The 17347-nt window shown below is 44.6% G+C and overlaps 1 protein-coding gene across 8 annotated transcripts in view; it reads left to right on the forward strand.

The window, feature by feature from the left end:
- CADPS (calcium dependent secretion activator) overlaps positions 1–11153 on the forward strand; it is a 411831-nt gene extending 400678 nt beyond the window's left edge. For all 8 annotated transcript variants that reach the window (XM_084902706.1, XM_084902705.1, XM_084902699.1 and 5 more), the window contains 2 exons: positions 6660–6764; positions 9936–11153. In XM_084902706.1, the coding sequence (XP_084758832.1) occupies positions 6660–6764; positions 9936–10115 (285 nt within the window). In that variant the 3' untranslated portion in view covers positions 10116–11153. The remainder of the gene's footprint in view (positions 1–6659; positions 6765–9935) is intronic.
- The last annotated feature ends 6194 nt before the right edge of the window (positions 11154–17347 follow it).

The raw sequence follows: 17347 nt of genomic DNA on the forward strand, positions 1-17347 counted from the left end.
CATTTAGTTCTTTGCCTTCCTGCAGTATAATGGCTAGAACATGCCAGCTTCAAAGGAAATACATACCGTGTTTCCCCGAAAATAAAACATCCTCCGAAAATAAGCCCTAGTGCATAGAAAGATAAGACATCCCCTGAAAATAAGACCTAATGCAACTTTGGGAGAAAAAAATTAATATAAGACACTATCTTATTTTGGGGAAAACAGGGTATTTAGAAGTGAACTAACAATAGAACTCACTTCCTTGTGAATTTCAACCCATTCATGCTTAAAATATATTGGACTGAGTCACGAGTTTTTGATCAAAAAAGGTGTGTGTTTGTGCATAATACAATTATTGCTCCTTAGGCCAAATACCATCCAATTTCTGAAAGAGCTCACATTTACGATATTGGGAAAAATATTGCCCTCAGTTATAGGCCTGGGCAAACATGTCTTGTTGGAAGTTTGTGTATATGCAGCTATGTTTTCCTGAAAGTGATACTCCACTGCATACATGTCACACTTCAACAAAATTTTTCTTTAAAGAAAAAAGCAGCACAGAAAGAGCTGAGTTTTGCACCAGACTATTTCCATGAGACTGTCTAAAATTGTCCCTCTCGTAGACACCCTGATGACATCTTTAATTTCACAGGAAACTGAATTTCCCCAAGGTTCTATTTCACTCTCCCTGTTCACTGACAGTGTTAAAGCTTATGGTGTATAAGTTTTCAGGATCAAAATTTTGATCAGTGTTAGAACTTCTTTATCTGCAAAACTTTGTTTGGAAAATTCAGTCCTTGAAAACTCAAAGTGCCCACAGTGAGAGTTTCTCACTTTTTCCTGGTAGCAATTGCCACGTTACCAACCTAAAAGGAAATAAGTCAGGCAGGGCTACAGGGGAGAAGAAAAACTATGTTGATTCTTACTACCAAATGGCACCCCTCACCCCCACCCAACTTCTAATCATGTCCCTTAACAGTCAGTAGTGATTGACTCATCTATCAGGTCTCCATGGCTATTGAGTGGTTTTCCATGGGAATCCCCTTGGCTCCCCACACTGGACTTAGCAACTTTCTAAGCCCATAAAAGGAAGAATCTGTTCAACACCAAGCCATGCTCCCAGACTCTGAGATGGGTTCAACAGCATTGTCCTACCCACACACTTCTCCTCTGAGAAGTTCCAAGCTGAACGACTTTGCCGAGGGAACTAGAGCTGTTTCTATATAAACAAGCCATTCGTTGTTTAAAATATTGAGCTGAATAAGAGGCTACTTACTTATTTAACTTATCTATGCCCCCCTTTTTGACAGAGATTTAGTAGTGTCAGCCTCTTATGTAATTATGTGATGCTTGTAGAATGCCAGGCATAGTGTCTGCACATTGTAAGGGCTCAGTATTCAAGGACTTGGTAGCTATTTTGAGATAGAGATAGAGATAGAGATAGAGAGAGAGAGAGAGAGAGAGAGAGAGAGAGAGTTAAGAACCTGTGTGAAACAGTACTTTGTTTCAACAGTAGACTCTGATGTCTTATGAAATGGGCCGGTCTAACAGGGTTGTGTAAGTTAAGGGGAAAGTTACCCTCATAATTAGTGAGTATGGAAGCACAGTGAGTAGTTCCTTTCAGCCTCTTTTCCTTGTTTCCATTGCCCCTCGTGTGATGTATGACTTGCTCTAAAAACAAGCAAATCATTAACAGTAAGGTCTCTTTAGGGCATCAAATGAACACCCGGATGGGGATCTAAGTGGACATGGCCATGGTCACTGTAGTGATGCTCCACCTAGCTGATTAGAGACCTTCCAAACCCAAGTGAAGGTCCATTTTCTGTGACTCTGTATTGTCCAGTGAGGTGTGAATTATCTGTCTTATCTCTCAACCCTGCCGCTTCTCCTAGAGATAAAGTTTCCAGGGGAACAGTGAACCCAAGGGTGGGGAGGAGGGAGGCACATGAGTCACTCCTCAGTTGCAAAATTTTGGAACTTCTCAGTTTCAAGAAATATAGGAATCAAAAAAATAATATTTTAATACAACATTTAAAAAATCAGAATTAATGCCAAAAATCCATGAGGAACAAACTATCAAAATATTAAAGGCAGTATCCAATCCTGTACTTTCCAGACCCTGCCTCCCTTGTTTCTCCCTAACCCTGGTTATAATGCAGCCTGACACTCGGAGGAGACATGTCGTGTGTAAGGGTGCTCTGCATGGCGTGTGTCTTTGCAGGGCAGAGTGTGTGACCTGGTATATCTACATGTTCATTACCTAAGTTTCCACTAGAAATAAATCCAGAAAATGCCTTTGTGTTCCGTATTGAAAGTACTTATATCTGTCATATTTCTGAGAGTAATAGTAGCAAAGGTGGCTACATCTCATTGAGTGCTTCCATGTGACAGTCACACTGCGAGGCACGTTACGTAAAGTAATGGTCTCTTTGAATGCTCGCAGTAACCCTATGAAGTAGGTACTGGTATTCACCCTGAGAGGGAAGTGAGTCAGAGAGTAAAGTCGCTTGCTTGAGCTCGCCCAGCTAACGGGGGGCAACCCAAGATGTAGTTGTAACTTACCCACTCAGGGTTTGAACCTGGATCGGTATTCTGGAAAATGTGCTTTATGCCTCCAGAATGGTTTAGTAGGTTTGGGTGACGGCCTATCAGAATTGCATTGCTAAGAGCTAGCCATGTGTCCTTTAAGCCTTATGCTTACTATTCCAGAGATTCTCCATTAGGAATCAATTCTTCCTCTACCATACATCTTCCCCCAGTTTCCTGGTATTTCTTGGGAGAAAGGAGAGAGTGAGAAGAGAGGAGAAGATGATGACGATGGTGATGGGGGTGGTGACGACAGTGGCAGTGTGTACTGAGGCCTTTATCACATGCCAAGTGCTGTGATAGGAGTTTTACGCACGTAACTTCATTTAGTCATAAAAAGGCTAGGAAAGACTGGTTCATCCCCATTTTGGGTCAGAAAACTAAGTCTCTGAGAATGTATGTAACTTGTCCAAGGTCACAGTCTCAGGCAAAAGACAGGTAAGATCTGCTCTCTTACTGACCACATTGTAGGATGGAAGGAAGAAGAGCTAATGGCACTGTATTAGATCAGCCCCCGCTCGTCTTGGAGCCCTCGGAAGTGGTTGCTGCTGCTGGAGCAGTCCCCAGCTCTCCAAGGGCCCGGTGGCCCTGCAGGCCACAGCTATGACAGCCGTCATTTCTGGTTCCAACTACCAAACCCTTCCAGCATTATCCCCAGAGGGCACCCTGTACAGCTGTCCGGGGTGCTGGGATTTTATTTTAGGATTAAAATAGCCTTGTTTAGGATGTTTCCAATGAATATACCCAAGAGCAGGCAGCAAAGGAGCCGTGGTGATACCTAAATACTCAGTACATGTCATCAGCTCACATTTTTATTCCTAAGGATTTAGAGACCATTTTGCCAAAACCATAGTGCCCAGGTGTTAGAATATCTCTGGAAAAGGCTTATCTGAACCACAGAGAAAACAAAATGGGAAGAACTAAAAATGTTGTATTAATTTCCTCTTCAGAAAAATCATAACAAATCTGCTGTATTAGCATCAATCTCAACTACAGCAAACCTGGCGAATAAGCCCTGTAAGTTGCATGAGGAAGCACAAGAGCTGTCCAGAGGCCAGAAGCGTGCTAATCACTATTGAACAATGGGCTTTCTGGGAGGGAGTTAGCCTATTTCCATGGTGTAAATGTTCTCACCATGGCCTATTTCCTGCCTACCAAGGTGCCACCCTGTACAGGGAGCTGGGAGGAGGCGCCCCGGACTAGCTCTCATGAAGAGCACCCCATTATTCCAGCCTCTCCGGGAGGAGGGATCAGATGAGCCACTCTTCCAGTGCAGTGCTTAATCCTGGAGAACTGGACCCACGCGCTGTGTGACCTTGGGCAAGTTGCTTCACCTCTCTGGGCCTTTGTTTTCTCCTCTACAAAGGATCATAGGAAAGATCACTTTCCCCTCTGCCATTTTAAAGTTCTAAGAAGGCAGGGCCTCCTGCCTCCTCCAACATCCAAATGCCTCCAAGCGCCTTTGCAGAAAACCAAGTTAGCGCCGCGCGGCACCAAGCATGCCGCCAACTCCATCTCCTGAGCAGAAGGTTTGGAAGGAGCGATTCTCCCTTTTGCCTCTTTAAATGTGTCGCCAATGGGGCACCATCCACTTTTTACACTTCCCCTGCTGGATGTGAGATCCAGGAGGAATGGATGTTCCAGGGCTTTCTTGCTCTCCTGGGGTGGGAATCTGTGCATGTGATACACGGAGCCGCCTCCCTCTGCCGGCCCGCCGCCGCCCTCTCCGCAGCCGGGGAGCCCTGACGGTGCTCTACCTTTGTGCGTGTTTACTGCTTGCTCCCTGGAAGCCACGTGCGAGGAGGGGGGCTGCTCTTGTCAAACAGGGGTGGGGGTCGCTATCTTTTCCTGGAAGGTGGTGCGTCTCTCAGCAGAGAGAAGAGGCATGTCGCCCAAGGCTTGCTGGCAGTGATCGGAGCCAGCGCCGGTTTGCCTGTTGTCACAGCCAAAGCGAAATGCCACCTCTGCCTAGAAGCCAGAGCGCCACACTCCTCTTTGTGTCCCCGAGAGACACCCGTCGTAAGGCCCGGGGCGGGCAGGCTTGGCCAGGAGGTCATCCAGGTCCCTTGAAGGTCGTCTTTCATCCCCTGGAGCCGGGGGTGGAAGGTATAGAGGGATTGCTCGTAACTCTCAGCATAGGTTCTTCGATTCCCCAGATTGCATGGCAGGAACAGCCGGTACATGAGGGATCTGAGGTTTGGGGGGAACACGAGAGCATCCCCAGAGAAAGGCGGGACTGAGGGAATGCCAGTGATCCAGGGACACCCCCGTCCCCAGGCCCCTTCCTAACAAACTCAAATACAGTGTGACAGCACAGGCTCCAGAATCCCAAGGCAGGAGGTGCCAAAAACACCCCAATAACCACTACACCCCCTTAAAAAAAAGTTTCCGTAACATGTTCTCACTCCTAGAGGGGAAAACCTGTCCATGCCTGAAGCAGCCTGACCCGCAGTCACCCCTCCTCTGAGTGGAGTGCAGCTCTCAAGACAGAGCCCACCCCGCCGCCTGCTCCCCGGAGGGACAGAAGGTGCCTCCGCTGCCGGTGTCGCCTCGATCTTTAAAAGAGCAGACGCTGGCTGTGAGGCTGGGCTGCCTTCACTGGGGTGTGTGGTCTCGGTGGCGGCTGGGCTCCAGGGAGGGCGCCTTTGGCTCCCACGAGGCAGGAGCCCAGACATAAAGGATTTCAAAGAGGCCACCGCACGCCAGGCTGAGCCGCCGCCGCCACCACCGCCTCTTGCAAGGTGAAACTTGGCAGTCCCTACCTTGCAAGCAAAAAAACCAAATTAATTTTCTTTAAGAAAATTAAGTCAGACACGAGGCTTGGGAAAAACTGTGAGTGTTAGGCATAAACTGATTTTGGATGATCTTTAGGTGAGAAAGGGTGGAGCCACCCTGGGAAACATGTTTTTATTTATGCTTTTCAAATCCCCACTGGTGTGCAGTGTGTGTGTGCGTGTGCGGTTTGTGTGTGTGTGTGCATGTGTGTGTATGTATGTGAGAGAGTGCCTCGTCTCAATTCTCTAACCACTCTTCTTTTCTTTTTTTCTTTTTCTTTTTTTTTACATCTTTTCTGTGCCCGGTTCATATAAGATGCCCAATAAAGCACTCCATAGGTCCATCCGCACCTTTTCATTTTATTTGTAAATTGTTTGGTATCAGCGGCGATGCGTAATGAAACCTGGTGAAGTTTAAAAGATTAGATTTTTTTTTCCTCCTGACACTTCCTAACACTGTTCATATGTCTCGGAGTGGGATTTATGAATAGATGAGCAGTGCCGCGGAACGAAGCCGCACCAGAGACTTCCTGCTCCACAGGGGTGGCAGTCTACAGTGACACAGCTTCAAGCATTTTTCACAGACAAGAAGCAAAATTTAACCCCCTTCAGGGGAAGTATGATTTCAACAGCTTGAAATGAGCTCATTTCTAGATGGTTTTTTTTCTCTCTCCTCTTCCATAATTTTTTGGTGTTAAGATTAAAACAGATTGCACAGCCCATGGAAGGGCACGGAAGCTGCCCGGAGTAGAATTTGGCCAGTAAAGAGAAACCCTCTTTCATTGTCTTTATCCAAACACCCCAGTGAGGAAAATGAAAGGAAACTTGGTCCTAGATTTTTTTTTTTTTTAAGACTCTTAACCATGATTCTTGGAGTTGTCCTTAGCAGACACGAAGGCTGGGTATTTCCAAAGGTAAGTAGCAAGTGGCATCCGTTAGTTCAGTGGAGAAGCCCTCTCTCCCGGGCACCAAGACAACAGCATTAGGAAATAAACAGAGACTTGAGTCTCCAGTGAGTGAAACTTACCAACAAAACGGAGAATCAGAAGAGGAAGTGTGATCTAGGTGAATCAATCATACAGGACATGAGGTGTGTAGAGTGGAGGGATTCTGTCTTACATTCAGAGTCCAGACCAGTGTCTTTTAGGCTGGTCTGGTCTCTTGAGATTTTGTGTCAATAACTGTTCATGATCTCTATGCTCTCGAATCCTCTTTAACCATTTTGTTTCCCCTTGGAGCAGAGTGGGGCACCTGCCCCTCTCTGCTCTATCAACACCCCATGACGTGTCGCTGGAGAACTTTTGTCTCTTTTTTCAGCAATGGTACAACAGCTCCATGAGCGTGATCTGCACCTGGCTGACGGACCGGATGGACTTACAGCTTCACATTTATCAGTTGAAAACACTAATTAGGATGGTAAAGGTAAAGGAAAAGCATTCTTCTTCTTTGCAAAATAGCTTACTGACATGCGTTCTATTGGCAAACTGCAAAGCTCCCTTAACACAAGGAATGTGGGTTTACATTTAAAACAAGATGATTTCCACAGCAGTATCTCATGCAAGAGCAACCTATCGGGTTATTGTGGGATGCACGGTTCATTTATTGCTCAGGAAGCAAAGGAAAATGTCACAGGAAGGAATTTGACATGTTATCAAGGCTGCGAAAATACTGGATGCATTTGCCATGCAAAAAATACCATAAGGGCTTCGGACCCTTTGCACTATACGTTCAAAAGCTGACTGTGGGTGCCGCCACGCTAAGCAAGGCAGTTACCAATCTTATTTATGGCTGAATTAAATAAATGTTTGCCACAACTGATTTAATAGAACTATTTACCTCCAGCTACTTCTAAGATATATCCCGAGATCATTATCAGGATGCAAATCAATATTGTTCTGTCGTTAATTGAAGTAGTCTCTTACAATGCGTGTGTGTGATCCAATGGAAGGCTCACAAAGGTGAGATCACATACCCTGAACGTAGCGTTTCTCCTGTTCTTGTGTGTGTGTGTGTGCCTGGACTAATGATAATTATTTCAGCGTGAAATCTCGGTGGTTTACATGAAATAATAAGATCACAGAAGGGGGTAAATACGGTTTTGATCATTTCAGTTTCCATTCAATGCTTCTCCATAGCAGGTTTAAAAAACGGTGGTATGCAAAAATCTCATCCAAAGTCTCTTTAAAAATATGGTAACAATAAAACGAAGATGTATTTATATTACTTAACAGTTTGCCAAAGATCTCCCCCACCCCTGCTGCCCCACCCCCTCCCTGATCCCTTCTCCCTTTGCCTAGTCTCCTTCGGATTAGCACCATCTCGCTGAGGTGCTCCTCTCCCCAGTGCGGACAAAACCAGCTACTGTTCCGTTGAGTGTAATTAAGGAGAATTATTATCATCTGCACTTGGTCTGGCAGCGTCCACCCAGGGAAAGTTACAGCTGCGCACTGCCACTCTTCAAAAAGAGCATGTGCACTCAGACTGTGGGCCCAACCGAATTTCCACGTTTTTATCTCAGTTCCTTAAAGCAAACTCACTTAGCCATTATTGTTTGACTACCTGAATTCCATTTTCTGGGTATAAATTCTCTTTGGGGAATTTCTGTTTGACCCTCCTGAATAGACATGAAAAGAAGGCATTGATTTTAACATTTTAAAATATCTTCCCATTACTAATATCGCCAGGTCTATGTTGGGAATGTTGGGATTAGCACTATTTTATTAAGGGGAAAAAATACATCAGAGAGGAGGTTTATTCTTAGCCTTGTGCAAAAATAAATAAATAAATAAATAAATAAATAAATAATAAAAATAAAATTAAAAAAAAACATGAACCATAGGGAAGGGACACAGAAGCATCACTGCCAAAGGACCCCAAAAGTGGGGGTGGCCCCCTTAACTAGAGCCTCCATATGGGAGGGTGAGGCGGAATGCGCCCCCTCTTTACAAAGTTCGTTACCCAGTCTCCTTCTCCAAAGCAGACATCAGAAGGTAACTGGCTGGCTTTGCAGCATCTGCAGCTCTCCACCCAGCCATTCATCATTCAGCAGCATCTCCTCATCCAGCCAACATAAACACACATTAGTTGAGCCCCTCAAGGCGGAGGACTGAAAAGTAAGGAGACACAGCCCCTGCTCAGCTGGAGAACAACGGGATTCGCATGAAGGGGAGAATACTCAAGTGCTTTCCACCTTTTGAAACAATTAAGTTATGCTAAGTGGCCGCAGGCTGAATGAAAAGTACAAAATAAATCAGGTTAACTGCCTGGTATCTGGTACCTACATTTATTCAGCCTCTTAGCCTTGCCCCTCAAGGTGAAGACAGTTCAGGTAGCTCCCTAGAGAGGTAGCATGTCCATCCACTCAGGATGACCTTTTCACTTAGCGTCAGAACCGGGTCACTTGGAAGGGGGAAAGCAGGTGCCATGAAACATCAGGCCGGGACAATGGGCATAAGCTGGCAAATAGACATGGAGTCATCCTGTCCACGATTTTATACAATCGGCCTTTGCGAGCTGGGTGCATTCCCTCATTAGCTGTGTGGTCATTACAACTCTGCGTGACCTTCATGAGAGGTGGACACTGGGACGGGGACACGAGGCCGGAGAAACAGAAATGCTGTCGGCAGGGCCGTTGCAGTGTGTCCTGGTCCTTCTTTCGCTCCCGTAGCAAGTTCCCCATGTCTACAGGGAAGCACGTGGCAGATCGCGGCTCAATGAGATGCGTTGTGACAGGGAGAGCCGTGGCTGGAGAGAGACCTCTCTCAGTGCAGTTCCCTGCGAAGGAGACGACAGCCAGATGCTTCTGGTCACGTTCAGTTAACACTCAGGGGTTTCTAGAACAGCAGCTCATGGGATACCTATGGAAACCCGGGAGAAATTGCCCGAAAGAACAAAGAGGAAGTCTGTGGTACAGTAATCCCAAGCCAGTCCTCCTGAAAGGGGGCCAGGTTTGTTCCCTGAGACCCTGACATTGTGATTGGAAGAGACGTGCTTCTTTCCCAAGGAGAGACCAGTCACATGCCGGCAACATGTGGGTGAGGCCCTAGCACCCCATCTCCCGCAATCGTTGCTGCGCCTAATGGGCTTCACACACAACATGCATGTGTCTGTCTTGTGAGCGAGACAGAGGGCCATGCAGTTCTGAGCCTCAAAAATACCAAAGACCAGACTGCAACCCGAATCGCAAAATACCATAATCGCTCGATCCGTTATTTATATGCAAATAGCCCCTCCACTGTCTCTCATATCCTATTATAATAATGTAAGAGAAAGAACCAGACCAGTCCCCCATCTCCCCTTAAAAAAAAATAAATAAATAAAACAATTCTGGAACATTTCCCTTTATGGAACTGAATAAACACAAGCTTATGTTCTTTGCTTTGTCTCATCTAATACAGTGTATCCTGTCACAGTGTCTCATTTTCTGTCACTCAACAAGTCTGTTTCGGTTGCCAGTGCAATCTGAGCGCGGTGGCTTTTCATTTGACCACGCTTGAAGTGTGACTGCCGCTGACGGCCAGTGTTCTCACACCCCACCCGCTCCGTCCTGTCCCTCCCCTCCCTTCCCTGATCCCTGCATCTCTTCCTCCCCAGAAAACCTACAGGGACTTCCGATTGCAAGGGGTCCTGGACTCGACCTTGAACAGCAAGACGTACGAAACCATCCGGAACCGTCTCACTGTGGAGGAAGCCACGGCGTCGGTGAGCGAGGGCGGCGGCCTGCAGGGCATCAGCATGAAGGACAGCGACGAGGAGGACGAAGAGGACGATTAGAAGGCCCGGGCCTGGACCCTATAACCAATGCATGTCCTTAGTCTGTTAGTTACCCCATTAGGGAAGTTTCTGTCACCCACCATGCCCATGAGTTGTTTACCAATACAATTGCCATCTTAGCTCTGTGGTATCAAGATTAGCAAATGACCTTCAAGCCCCCCATCTCCTGCCCCAGGACTATATGTTTACAGCAATCCAGAGCACCATTCTTTAAAATCCTGTTCATGGAGAACACGTAGTCCCACTGCTAGGCGTGTCCCTTTGCTGGTAAAGTCAAATGACACTTCATTAACGTACCGTGTATGCGTTGACAATGAATGGATGTGAGGGCCAGTTCACCCAGTACTTTCACTTCTTGGTTTCCCATATGTGGATGTCAGTTATTTAAATGAGTATAATAAATTAATTTAATTAAGACACGTAGTTCTGCTTTGTTTTGTTTTTTGAGAAACAAGAGGCAATGCTCCAACAACCAAAGTTTGGTTCTCTCTGTTCCGTTAAAGCTAAAAACAATGAATCCCTGGTGTCCTTGTTACCATCCTTCCATTTATCTTATAGTTAGCCAAAACAGGATGGCTACGTACCTGTAGGTCGATCCTCCTCATTGCCCTGGCAAAGGTTAGCCTATCAGACTGAACACCAAGCACAGTTCAGAGCAACCGTCTTCTGTCCAAGTGTATCCTATTACATGTTCCATTTTGCTTTTCTGTTTCAATAACCGTGTATGTAAAAAAAAAAAAAAAATGGAATATTTAAATTACAACCCTAGACTATACATGTGTTTATAATAAGATATGGGTATTTCCTTCGGTAGACTGTAACCATGATTTTGATGGTTTTGTTCCAGCTGTTTTTTATATCTGTCATGTACATTGCATTTTGACCTGTAACTGCACGACCCTGGGGTCCGCTGCAGAGCTCCCTCTTTCTGTGTAAACTAGTGGATCCATCCTGCTTTTGCCTTATATAAAGCCTACAGTTATGAAAGTGTGAACAACTGTGGCTTCTCAATAAAGAACTATTCAAATGTCCGGAGAATACACGTCTGAGTCCTTTTCCCTCTGCCTTCTGTGCAAGTCAGAACTGGAACACAGGGAGCGGGCAGAGGCGGGAGGGAGGAGGAGTGGTTTTCTCAGCGTGCGCTCCGGCCTGCTGGACCGGGTCGTTCTCCGAGCTCGTCTTCGCAAGGGACGGCCGGAAACTTGGTGAATTCAGCCTCCACCGATGCAGAGTCTGCGGGCATTTGGACATGTTGGGCAGATTACACTTGCATTATAGGATAAATAAGGGTTTGCTAAGCAAGGGAGTCGTGTAAACGAGAGAAATGTTTCTCCTGTGCGCGGAGAAGGCCAACAAACTGTTTTTAAGCACCACTTTAACAGCAGTGTTTGCATTCAAACAAAGCGTGTGCCAATTATATATGATTCTTATATATTTGTTACAGCATTTTACAGGATTCTCTCTGGCGTGGAGCACATCTCTCTTTCCCCAGCCTTGTCAGCAAGGTCATCACCTGGGACTGAGAGAAGCAAAGGCGGCATTGCCTGGTCTCTTCCACCTGTGATTGTCCCCGAACAGGCTGACCTTGCCGGGGGCTGGCCGAGATTTAGGCGAAATGGCCACTTTTCCCATAGGACCAGGCACAGCGCTCACCACTGGCTCTCTACAAACCAACCCCTCTGAAAAGCACCTCCCACTCTTGTTTAATTCTCGACGCCTGCAGGTGCAAATCACAGTACCCCTTGCCCTCGGTGGGATTATAAGAACTCCCACTTATTGAACAGCTCTTCTATGCCAGGCAAGCTGCGTCTATGACCCCATTTACATATCACAACAAGCTTGAGAGGAGAGGACTGTTGTTATCCTGATTGCACATGAGAACATTGAAGTGAGGAAGGTTGAGGTAACTTGGCCAGCCTTGGCCCAGCTCCCTGTAGAAACGTGCATACAGAGGACCCGGTGCTACGATTGGTGGGATGCACATTCAGGCGGGAGCCATCTCTGCCCAGTGGCACCACGTTGAGTCAGTGTGACAAAATTTTTATGAAGTTATTTGTATTATGTTCTGAGTTGCAAATCAAAGCATATTCCCTGCAACAATGACAAACAAAAAGAGGTGCAAGTAAAGAGGAAGCATCTGGTTGCATATGAAAGTGGAAAAGAAAAAGACGCTCAGGAACTCCGGGAGAGAACAAACTGAGCGAGTCAGATAACTAACCAAAAGGCACGATCCAGGAGGCAGAAAGAGACGCAAGTCATAGAGACTGTCTCTAAAACCAAGGTTAGCACCTTTCCTTCGAGAGGAGTCTTCCTCACAGCCTACCAGTGAGGGGCGTGGTGAATACTGGTCCCAGAAGGGGGCTGTGGGGAAGACGTGGCATCAGAAGAGATCACAGAGGAAGAACTGGCCAAGGTTAAGTCAAGGTTATCCTAGACACTCAAAGTTGAGAAGGAGGCAGTTTTGGTATCTTGATCTTTCTTTTTTGTTTTTTTGGGACAAAATCTTGAGTTTTCTGTTCTTCCCTTTTTTATTATTTTTTATTAAAATATACATACAGAAGAGTGCACAAATCTTAAGTGTACAGCTCAGTGATTTTCCACAAAAAGAACACACTGATGGAACACCACCAGGTCATAAACAGAAGGTAATAAACTCCCCGAGGCATACTGATGCCCAGGCCCTACCCCCATCTTTACCCCCTCCTTACTCTCCAGGGGTCACCACCATCCTGACATCGAGTTGCACTCATTGAATTGAACCTTTACATCATTAGAATCATAGCATCTATTCTGTAGTGTCTGTTTTCTTTTTGTTCTACATTATATTGTTGGTCTCACTGTGGTTCGTTTCCTTTCACTATTCTGTATTCCAAAGTATGACATTACCACAAGTGTATTTATTCATGTTAAAGTATGCTGTTGTTTTTTTAGTTTGAGGCTATTAGGAATAATGCTTCCATGAATCTCCTTGCACATGTCTTCTGATGCAACTGCCGGGTGATGGGTAAAGGCATGTTCATTTTAAGGAGGCCCTGCCTGTTTTCCAAAGACGTGAACAGAGTTATACTCTCACCAGCAGGGTAGCAACGTGCCGCCAACACTGGGTATTGCCACTCTTTAATTTTTATCATTTTGGTAAGAGGTGGAGTGGTATATAATTGTAGTTCACTTGATTATAAAAATTGAGTCCATATATATGCTTTTTAACATATGCATGGGCAATTTGGATAGGCTCTCTTGGGAAACTCGTGTTTCTTTCCCCCTTTTTTTTATTTTAGAAAGAGAGGAAGGTAGAGAGTGAAAGAGCGATACAAACATTGATCATTTGCCTCCCGAATGCACCCTGACTAGGAATTGAACCCTCGACCCTACGGTGCACAGTAAGGCATAGAGGTATTGATGGAAATGTTAACCCGTATAACATTCAGGGCACATACTGATCGGCACTGCCAGAAACAGCCAGGCTCTCTCTAGCCCCTCTCATCAGCCAGCAGGAGCTTCCTAAAAGGCAAGTGTCACTTGTCCCTCCTTCAGTTAAAAGGACCCAGTGGCTCCCCTCGCTCATAGAATGATCCTAAGGTGGTGTGCACGGCCATGCCCACCCCTCCAGCTTTCTCTCTTAACTCTGCTCCTCTCGCTCTAGATGTCAGCATCCGCCATCATCTTTCCCTTCCTCCTGTGCACCCTGGTTCTTCCCACCTGTGACCCTCCCCCTAAGCACCTCATCTCATCCTTCGAGCCCAGCTACATTTGCTTCCCCAGAAAGCCTTTCCAAACCCACTCTGGAGTCCGTGTCCATTTCCCTGGCAAATACCCTCCTAACACTCTTCTCTCCGTTTTCATCACACTCTTCTTGCCGGGTATTTGCAGAATTACATGTTTCATGCAGCATTTCTCCGACTCAGGAAGGTGTGGCCTTTCCAGTTCTCCTACTCTACCTTCATTGCAGTCACTAAATATATGATTAATAAGTAAAGTCTACAAGTATAAAACCGTAGCCGATCTGATTACTCTTAGAACCCTTAGTCTAGGTAATATGAATCTTCAAAAGATTCAAGTAGATTAACTACTAGAAGATTCAGAGGGAGAAGGAAGAGGTGGGTTGAAGAGCACAGAGAGAGGACAGGAAATGGTGTAAACTAAAGCAGAGAGAGCTGAGGGGATGTGGCCCTGGCTGAAGCTGTGTTCTTCTTTGATGCATTCCCAGTGAAGCTAGTAAACGCTCAACAGATACATTGACTTAAGACAGCGAGGACTATGCTCAGTGTGCTGGAAGATTTGTGCAAGGGGTTAGGAAAGACTAGAGTGGGAAAGGTGGACACTTAGTTTCACTGAGTTTGGGTTGGTCTGTCTGAATAACAGAGCTAACCAGTATTTTTATTTTTTCAAAATATTTAAAGACATTTTTTAAGTTTAAAAAATCAAATAGAGAAGAATTATATGAAACAAAAAGTTGAAGCCACTTCCTTCCCAAACCCATTTCCCCAAAGTAGCCATTGCTAACAGATGGGCACATATTCTCCCACATATGTTCAAATCACATACAAGTATATTGGAGATATATATATATATATATATATATATATATATATATATATATATCTACCATCCAATATCCAGTTGGATGTACTTATATATTTTATGTATTTATATTTTTAAATGTATTTTCACAAATGGGATCCATCCTCAGCCCACTAAGGCAACTTATATTTTTCATTTATCAAGGTAAAGTCATTCCCATGTCTGCACATATAGATTTTCCATATTACTTTTGATGGTTGTGCCATATTTAAGGAGATTGTCTGGTCAAAGAAGAAATGAGAACAAAGTAAGGCAAACTGAAAATCCAGGATGAAATCTAGGATGGACTGAAACACAATGGAGGAAATGACCATCTGTGGAAGTGACCCTGGAGACTGTTTGAAATGTGTGACTGAAGAATTTCTGAAACCCCCCAAATTCCATCGCCACCTAACTGCACTGCATTATAATTATCTATTCATGTACTTGTCTCCCCACTAGACTGCCAGCTTCTGATGTCAGGGACTGTGTATCCATTTGTGTTTGCCAATCTGATGCCTTGGATATGGTAGGCACTCCATAATGTTGGTTGAATTGAATGAGTGAACATTAGAGTCACACCTGAGTATGATCAAGAAAGCATAAACTGAATTTATTGCAATATACTTCATCCATAAAGAAACAATCACTAAATGAAGTGAAGAAGCTCAGCAACGTTAGGAAAACTATTCACCTCTCACTGACATGGCCTGAATTTCCAGTTAGGTATGAGCAGTCTTGCCTTGACAAGGGTTCCATCATTATTGTTTCGGCATAAATTTTAGCAAGTTCATTTTACTTAAATTTTAAACTCCAAAATAAATGTGTTCTTCACGGCCAATTTCCACCAGCACATGATTTAAAAATCTGAACTGAAAGCAAATTATGCACAATTCTGTAATTCTTGATAAACAAATTTTTAAAAAAATCAATAGTCATCTTTTATTCAAGATTTTGTTTCTTTACTTAAATACTAAAATTAGCATCTGTTTTCCTTCTCATGAGACCATGCATTTCATCTAAAGTTGTAAATCTGCATTTGTTGTAACTAAGCAAAAGATGAGAAAAGAACCAGTGGCCATGGGACCTGCCAGCAGAGCTCTCCACCCTGACGACAGCACGCTGAGGTCAGCGAGGAATGCTGCATGACAGAGTGGTCAGGGTCCCCAGCAAACAGGGGATGAGATGACCACCGTTCACCCACACAACGGCAAGCTCAGGAATGCAAAGGCAACAATGAGCCAAAGAAGTACACACATCAGATTTTTCCCTTATTTCCTAAGAATTGAGAGTGTGATGGCAAAAAGCAACTGTAAACATGGTTAAGTTGGCATATTTCCCTCTGTCCATCAGAAACAAGTTGGCTTGTTTCCTGGATGGTGAATACAGCTTCAAAGAATAAACAAGGCTTTGCTTAAATCTTCAAGCAGGAAACATGTAATTGAAGAAGGTACAAATTTCAGAGAAAGTGTTGGAAATTTTGGAATGTACTTAAAAGAAAATCAAAGGCAACCTAACAAGACAAATACTGGTGGTATTTGGTGCATAGAGAAGTAAAGTTTATATGGTAGCTACGACTAAGTTTCAAATTTTAATGTCACTATGTATTTTATATATATATATATATATATATATATATATATATATATATATATATATATATATTAGAGAGAGAGGAAGAAGAGAGAGAGAGAAATATTAATTGGTTACCACATGTACATGCCCCACCCCACTATAACTGGGGACGGAACCTGCAATCTCGGCATGTACCCTGACCAGGAATTGAACCAGTAACCTTTCATAGGCCAATGCTCAACCAACTGAGCCCCACCAGCCAGAGCTTAATGTCACTATATTATTGTGAATGGGACTGCTTACTGAACTATGCAAATCACTCAGTCTTCTCAAATACCCTCTGAAACAGGGTTTTGAACACAATAAATTCCTCCACAGTATCCTTTGATATAATTAATTTCATTTTGAATAAAAAGTGCCCTTCAGAAAAATCAAAGATCAAGATTATAGACTAAAAATTCCAGAGTGTATGGGGAATATTGACATTGCAATGTCCTTGGGAAGTTGAACTCTTTAGAAGATGCTCAATGACAACCATCTCTAGTTGTCTGACGTTGAAAGCTGAGCTCTGAAATGATGTGTGGCAGGGTGTGGAGATGAGTTTCTCTCCAAAACTCAGAATTGTTCTGATAATTCCAGAGACACTAACATAGACTAATGATCTCTGAATCACGAAAGTGGGTTTCCTTCTGCATTGATAGCAAGCAAAGCCATCTCTGATACACTTCTTTTCCAACTTACAGCCAAATTAATTCTTCTACTCCACTGATCCTAAAATAAACGTTCTTTACCTTTAACATCTCTGAAATTGGGATCTCTCCCGCCGCCAGGAAACAAAGTCACATTCATCTGCCCTCTGCGGCGACTACGCCTGTATAAGGAGGCTGCTGCACAGTCGTGGGCTAATGCTTCTTCGGAGAATGCGAGGAAAGGAGGTCTGTGTCCCGGGGAACAGAGGGCGGGACAGAACTGGGGCTCACCCAGGAGCGGACATGAAACACATGTTCATCCACCCCTCCACTCGCCCCCCTCCCCTCCCCGACACTCTATTTGAGGAAGAGATGGAAGGGACCTAGATCCTGTTGGTATAAAGAATG

The sequence above is a fragment of the Pipistrellus hanaki genome, assembly GCF_964339955.1.
Source record: "Pipistrellus hanaki genome assembly, chromosome: 13".
Taxonomy (NCBI): Eukaryota; Metazoa; Chordata; class Mammalia; order Chiroptera; family Vespertilionidae; genus Pipistrellus; species Pipistrellus hanaki.